Genomic DNA, 7,377 nt, shown 5'->3' on the forward strand with positions numbered 1-7,377 from the left:
CTGATCTGCTGGGACAGGTGGTGGAATGTGGTGGTCGGGGCTGGGAGAGGAGAGGAAGGGCAATGTTTCCTAGGAGAAACTGCACTGTACCGGGGCAGCTGTGGTGCTGCCAAGCGCAGCGAGGGTGGCAAGCGGACGAACCTCTTGTCTTGCTTCCTTGTTTTAAAATTGGAGGTGGAGTGGGATGGATGGTCGATATGCAGCTCTCCCAGCTCTAAGTGCCCAAGTTCTGGGAGCTTGATTGCTTTCACGTCCCTTGGAAACAAATGGCAAAAATGAATTTCACACAGTCTGGTACCAGCTTACCACCGCTGGCACTCTGTGCTGACATCTGCCATTCTTCAAACGCAATGACATACGTTTATTAAGGAATCATAGTCCATAACTAAGACAAAGTGAGCTTCAGTTACATTCCCTAACTCGGTCCACCTTCCTTTAAAACGTCTCAAGTCTCATGTCACTCATCGCGGAGTCGAAGCCTTCCCCGGGGTTCAGGAGTCTGCGTTAAGCGCAGGCACAGCGTGGGGATCCCCGCGTGCGCTTTCCCCGCGGCGCCGGAATACACTGTTTTCGGATTCGCGTTAGGATTGCTTATGCTGCCGAATTGCAAAGAAATAAATGTATTAGAATTGCGACGCTTAAGGTCTCATCTATTTAAGCGGGTGGGTCAGCAGCGGGTCAACGGGAAACTTCAAGGTAAATCGTGGCCTTGGGAAAAGGCCGGGTCGCTCACAGCTTCCCACCGCCTCCCCAGAGCAGACGATTAATTTTTGTGTTTCAGGCAAACCCGCCACTGCCCGGCCCTGCAACCGAGCTGGGGAGCGACGGGGGCAGAAACCTGGCCGAGCGAGCGGCGGGCTCGGGCCCCGGCTGGAGTCTCCGGGGCGGTGGAGGGGACTCGCCGCGCTGGGCACAAACTGCTTTCCCCCGCAGCGTCTGCATCCGAACCCTCTAGTCCGAGAAAGGGGATTAAAAGTGACAAAGGAAGGGGAAGGGGGGCTCCGTGGAGACGTCTGGAGGCGTGGAAGGGGCGTCCCCGAGGAGGGGCGAGCGGAGCCCCGCAGGGTGCTGGGCGGGCGGTGAAGGGGGCTGGGGGCGTCCGGGCCGGGGTTGGTGGGTGCCCACGGCCGCTTGCCCCGGCTGGCAGTGGGGCGAGGGGTCCCGCGCCCCCGGAGGGAGGTGGGAGGCCGGGGAGGGCGGCGGCGGGGGCGCGGGCGGCGGTCGTGCGCTCCGCCCCGCGCGGGGAGCCGGGCGCGCCTCCCCCTGCCGCGCCTCCCCCTGCCGCATGTGCGCGGTGTTGTGTGCCCGGCCCTGCTCCTCCCCCTCCCCCCCTCCCCTTCCCTCGCGCCGTCCCCTCCCCCAGCGGCCCGGAGCGAGCGCCAGCGCCACACAGCCCCGGGCCGCCGCCGAGCGCGCCGAGACGCCGAACAGGTGGCCGGAGGCTGCGGGCGCCGCGGCGGGGAGAGGCGAGGCGAGCCCCGGGCGAGGCGAGGCGAGGCGAGGGCGGCCGGGTCGGGCCGGGCATGCGAGCCGAGCGGCCCCCCGGCGTCGCCGCCGCCTGCCCGCGCCCCTAGCCGCCAGCGCGCCCGAGTCCCCCGCGGCTCCCCCGCTCCCAGCGTCCCCGGCCCGGCAGCTCCGTCTGCGCTCGGCGAGGGGCGCGGGCCCGCCCGCGGCGGCGGCGGCATGAAAGTGACCGTGTGCTTCGGACGGACCCGGGTGGTCGTGCCGTGCGGGGACGGCCACATGAAAGTTTTCAGCCTCATCCAGCAGGCGGTGACCCGCTACCGGAAGGCCATCGCCAAGGTGAGGGGCCAGGGGCGCGGGCGGGGAGGGGGGCGGCGGCGGGGACGGCGCCGGGATCAATATGGCGCTTCCTGGAAGGGGGAGGAGAGGCGCAGGGAGGCGGGGAAAGGGAAAGTGCAGCCGGGCCGGCCTCGCGGGCGCCCCCCGCCCCGGGCTGCGGGCGCCAAAGTTCTCCGCGCGGGCCGGGGCGCAGGCTCGGGGGCACCGCGCCGCGGTCCCCGCCGCCCCCGGGGAGCTCCGGCCTCCGGAGCGCAGGGCGAGCCGGGCTGCGGCGCACAGGCCGGCCCCGGGCGCCTCCCCGGAGTCTGCAGACCCAGCCAAGCCCCGAGCCGGCGCGCGGGGGGCGCGGGCCGGGAAATCCAGCCCCAGGCCTCTCCCGGCTCCCAGGCCCGGCGGGCACAGGCCGGGGACTGGGAACTTTTGGTGTCAGGAGAGTTTCGGGATTGCACTCCCGACCGAGGCGGGCTGCGAGCTTTCTATCTCTTCTCCCTCCCTCGGGCTGGGGCGGGACCGCGGCGGGGCGCTTTTCCGTCTGCGTCCCCGGCGGGCCGGGGCGGCCGGCCTCGTCTGGGGGCTGCAGGGTTGGGGGAGTCTCTGGCTTGGGGTCGGGGAGGCGTTCCCGGGAGGGCCACTGCTGGCACTGGCTTGCGAGCATTTACTGAGCTGATCCCCCTTGCTGGGCTCGGGAAAGCACAGCCTCCGCACAGTCGCGGAATGAAAAGTTTTCCTGCGAGGACCTCAGCTCCTGCCCATCCCGGCTGCTTCCATGCGGGGGCTGCGGAGCCGGGCCTGACTCGGGAGCCGAGTGGATTTCCCTTTTTCCTGCTGGAGTGGTAACATTGTCTCCACTTCACTGCATTCCTCTACTATGTGTCAGAAGTGAAAAGGCATTTTGTTAAATTGTTTTACCGACTGGGTCTGTATTTGACAACAGCCCACGCTGAAGTTTCTCCCAAGCACCCGAGGATACTCCCTTTGTCGTGGAGTTCTGTTTGGTGGGGAGCACATTCTCTTGGGTGCACTGTTTCCTATTTGTTCCCGACAGTGGCCTGGCGCCTGTGGGCTTGGGGACTGCAGATGACGTTGGAAAGTGGCTTGGCCAGCCCTATTGAGCGTACACCGGGTGCTCTGGGTGTCATCTTCAGTGATCTCAGAAATTAAGAAGAAAACGCTTTTTAGACTGCTGTTTTGCTTTTAGTATATATTGGAAAAAATAGCATAAATGTGGCCTTTTAAAGATAGTTTTGGGGGACGTTTAGGAACCTGACATAAGGCTGGAAGACGTTGGCTTTAATAGTTCTGTTACGTTCCTTACAGTTGGTTGAACTCTTTTACTGAAAATCAAATAAAATTGGTGGGAATTAGGCACCTGTTTATCTTGCAAAGCTGAGAGGGAAAGAAAACCGTCTAAATGGACATTCAGCATTTTTAATGATTGTTTATGTGTGACAGTTTATGCTTTAAATGTTCCAGAAGAATACTCAAATTGTTCAGGTGCTCTGGAACCCAACAAAATAAATTGTGCAAGGAAAGAGACATAAAATAATACACACTGTGTAGTATGTCTTGGTTCCTGAATAGGTAGGATGATCGAAGTTCCCTTTCCCTTTACTAATTTTATGTGATTAAAATTGTTTTACCTACTGTGTCTCACGTTTCATCATGCACGAAATAGACATAGGCTGAACTGCCTGCCTGTTAGGCAGTAGTTCAAATGTGGTTGGTTGGTTGAGGCATTAACTTGTTCCACAGAAATTCTTAAGCTTTGACTATGTCCAAAGCACTGTTCTGGGTGCTGGACATCTAGGGGACCCACTGGCTGTGAGAGTGAGCAAGAGGCTGCGAGGTCCTCCAGGTGAAGGGACTGGTGGTGACATGGGGAGAAGAGGTGGCCTCTGGGATGCTGGGTAGCTAGATCAGGGCCTACCTGGCTCTTGTTATTAATGATTCGCTGTGGTGGTTTCACAGGGACCTGGGGCATGGAAAAGGGAGTGCAGATTGCTTAAGGGTATCTGGGAAGGTGTCACAAAGAGAAAAGGGGGCCTATGAGATGAAGGAAGAGAGGTGATAGTGTTATGGGAGCTGGAGGTGAGAGGGAGGGTGAGAGGTAGTTCGGGGGTCCCCACACTTACGTGCTCTTTAAGTACAACTTAGGGTTCAGTAGGTGAATTTGAACGGGGGCTTTGCAGTATACCAAGTTCAGTCATTAGGTCAGGACTGTTGACCCTCAGATGTTGCCAAAACTCAGGGGTCTTCTGGGCCCCTTTCTCCTTTTTCTTCTGAAATGGCTAGATAATGATTAAGATTATTTTAGTCTTACCACTTTTCCCATTCTATATTAAGTGTGAGAAAGTGTTAATATGTATTTAACATTGTTTTAACTTTTATTCTCTTACCTGTTCCTTACTTCCCCGTGTTGCTTAACAGAACAAGACAAATTCTGCGTGGAGAACCGGGTGGCTGGGGAGCTGTGGAGCAGTGTTTGGGTTGCTAGGTGACATGTGGTGTGATGAACTCCCATCTGGTGGGGAAAAATGTGGGCAGATCATGTTTATGGCTTTGTATAATAACCAACCAAGCCAAAATAAAAAATGAAAAGAGAAAGGTCCTAACTCCCAAATCACCAAGACTTTCTCTGCAGCAAACATTTTCTAGTGTGGTGTGGCTAATTTTCTGGCATTACATCTGAGCTGTTTTCTCCTCAGGTTACACAAATCAATTTTTCTGGAGAGTGAAGTGCCATGATTTAATACTAGACATGTCCTCAGTGAGTCGTAGATATTTGAAGGCTTATGCTTAGTCATATGTGACATTTCTTTTTTCTTCTCGTGAAAGGTGTTTTTATGGTTGTGATCACTGATGGGTGGGACCAACTGTTCATCCCCATCCACCCATCCACATCGGGAGCCTCTCTGAGGACAGTGTGGTGCCAGACGTGGGGAGCGGCGTGACATGGACTGTTCTCACGAGGATGCAGGATGAGAGGATGGGCTGTGTCTGCATCTGTTCTTTTTTTTTTTTTTTTCCTGAAATGGAGTTTTTCTCTTGTTTCCCAGGCTGGAGTGCAGTGGTGCAATCTCGGCTCACTGCATCCTCTGCCTCCTGGGTTCAAGCCATTCTCCTGCCTCAGCCTCCTGAGTAGCTGGGATTATAGGCATGTGCCACCACGCCTGGCTAATTTTTTGTATTTTTAGTAGAGATGGGGTTTTACCATGTTAGCCAGGCTGGTCTCGAACTCCTGACCTCAGGTGATCCACCCACCTCAGCATCCCAGAGTGCTGGGATTACAGGCGTGAGCCACTGCGCCTGGCTGCATCTGTTCCTCTGTGCCTGTGGCCTGACACCCGTGATTCCTGGTGGACACGGTGCAGCGCAGCAGCACTAAATGTGGGGTTGGTTGAAGGGCTGCTGTGTATAAAACCTCATGCTCTATGAAAAAAATGTAACAATGAATTTGTGCACTTTTCCAAAAAAAAGTATAACCTAGGAGACAGGAAGAACATACAAAACTATAAAAAACAGTAGGTGGTAGCATTAGTTAGCACCAGTGTGATACAGTCAGTAATCACTTCTGGATTTTGGAGGTGGGTGCCAATCATTACGGGGTGTGTGTGGGAGTCTCATTTAGTCACTAGGATTTGAACTGGGCTTGGTCAGTGGGAAGGCTGGCCTTGATAATAGGGCTGTGCTTGCTAACTGGGATGGGTAGTGACCTCAAAAGGCACCTGCCTGCAGGGGCAGAAGGGCTCTGGGTCTGTAGGTCTGCAGTTGGGGGTCTAGTTGTATGAATCTGCAGAATGTCTGCTATGATTCTGAGAAGTGAGAGGGAGGACCTTCCAAGAAGGCTCTGTGGACACAGGCGATTCAGGCATTCAGCCCAGCGGGTCAGGATCAAACTGAGAAGGACTGAACGCCAGGGTGAGACTCTGGGACTCCTTGCAGTAGGAAGGACTGTGGTATGTAGCTAGGAGGCAGGGCAATAATTAGTTCTAGGGGGATGACTCGAGCAACCTTAGATGAGGTTTGGGTGGATAATTCCTTAGCATTTCAGTCTAAATAAATGCTGCTGAGTGACCAAAACGGGAAGAGAAGATTGAAGGGCAAAAGTGAGGAGAGGAGGTGCTGGAGCCCCCCTGCTCACTGCTTCTCCTTCCCCCATAGCCCTCCTCTCAGTGGATAGGGGAGCTTTGGATTGGGTTTGGTGATCTCGGTTTACAAGCCATTTAACCTTGGGCACACCAGCCCTACAGAGTGGAATATTCTCTGACCGGGTAAGTGTTGAACAGCCTGATGAGAGGGAAACTCTTCAGTCCTGGGCCTGGCCCATCCCACCTGCTCTATAAAGATGAATGGAGACACCAAAATGTCTTATCCACCAAGCAGTTTCCCACCCTGGGAACTTACCCAAGTGTTCCACTGTTGCTGCTTAGGGTTTTCCCTTTTACTGAAAAAGGCAGCAGGTAATTCACTGAAGGATTGCTAAGAATGTTCGCGTTGCCTGTGTGGCACCGCAGTCAGGAGAACACAATTGTGTGTCGCATGTGTGTATGGGCGGGGGAAGTCAAAGCTGTGGGTGTTGGCTTGATTACAGGTTGATTATTGGGGCCTCTGGCTTCTGGGCCACTGCTTCTGTCCCTCAGTGTGTCACTTTAGAATGACTTAATAGTAACCTGTTGTTATTACAGGTTGAGCGTCCCTTATCCAAAATAGTTGGGACCGGAGAGTATTTTGGACTTTTTTGGACGTTGGGATATTTGTGTATATCTAAAGAGATAGCTTGAAGATGGAACCCAAGTCTAATGTGTTGTTAGAATTTATGTATGTTTCCTGTGCACCTTATATACATAGTCTGAAAGGTAATTTTATGTAGTATTTCTGTTCTTGAAACAAAGTCTGTGTTAAATGCTTATGTGTGGAATTTTCCAGTTGTGGCATCACATGAGTCCTCAAAATGTTTCAGATTTTGGATTATTTGGGATTTTGGATTTTTCAATTAGGGATGCTTGACCTGTATTTTTTAAAAAGTTGAGTTCATGGACAGAAACTTTCGAAAATGTGGTTTTTTGGTTGTGGGGGACTGTTGCTTATTCAGATAATGACAGTCGTGGTTTTTATGAAAAATCTTGTGGTTGGTATGGAATTTTTCTGTGAATAGATGTATGACTGCATGTTATTCGTTTACAAGCGTATTGAAACTTAGGAAAATAGTTGTACTGTCGCAGAGATTGGAAGAGAATAGAGGCAAGCATGAAGACAGTGAAATGAAAGCAGCTTTTTATTTTATTAATATTTTCTGCCTTCCCTCCCAAAAAGAAAAAAGAAACTAAACAGTTTTGAAAGGCTGATCTTTCTAGAATTCAAGTCTCATTGTCCTCTGGTGCTGAAGCGCCTTTGTCCTGCTTTCCCAAAGTCCTGCCTTCTTTTTCTTTTTCTCTCTCTTCCTCCCTCCCTCCCTCCCTCCCTCCCTCCGTCCCTCCCTCCCTCCCTTCCTTCCTTCCTTCCTTCCTTCCTTCCCTCCTTCCCTCTTCCCCCTCCCTCCCTCCCTCCCTCCCTTCTTCCTTCCTTTCTTTCTTT

General features: G+C 53.7%; 1 protein-coding gene across 26 annotated transcripts in view; it reads left to right on the forward strand.

Annotated features, from left to right (window-relative positions):
* Positions 1 to 1,364: 1,364 nt before the first annotated feature.
* The window catches only part of PARD3 (par-3 family cell polarity regulator), a 706,589-nt gene continuing 700,576 nt past the window's right edge, over positions 1,365 to 7,377 (forward strand). For 20 of the 26 annotated variants that reach the window (XM_032259784.1, XM_032259798.1, XM_032259788.1 and 17 more), the window contains exon 1: positions 1,367 to 1,803. In XM_032259784.1, coding sequence (XP_032115675.1) covers positions 1,684 to 1,803 — 120 coding nt within the window. In that variant the 5' untranslated portion in view covers positions 1,367 to 1,683. Of the gene's footprint in view, positions 1,804 to 7,377 lie in introns of all 26 variants that reach the window. The other 6 variants (XM_032259797.1, XM_032259804.1, XM_032259806.1 and 3 more) reach the window with 2 other exon arrangements.

Source organism: Sapajus apella, unplaced genomic scaffold (genome assembly GCF_009761245.1).
Source record: "Sapajus apella isolate SASKATOON/1434 unplaced genomic scaffold, GSC_monkey_1.0 scaffold111, whole genome shotgun sequence".
NCBI classification, from domain to species: domain Eukaryota; kingdom Metazoa; phylum Chordata; class Mammalia; order Primates; family Cebidae; genus Sapajus; species Sapajus apella.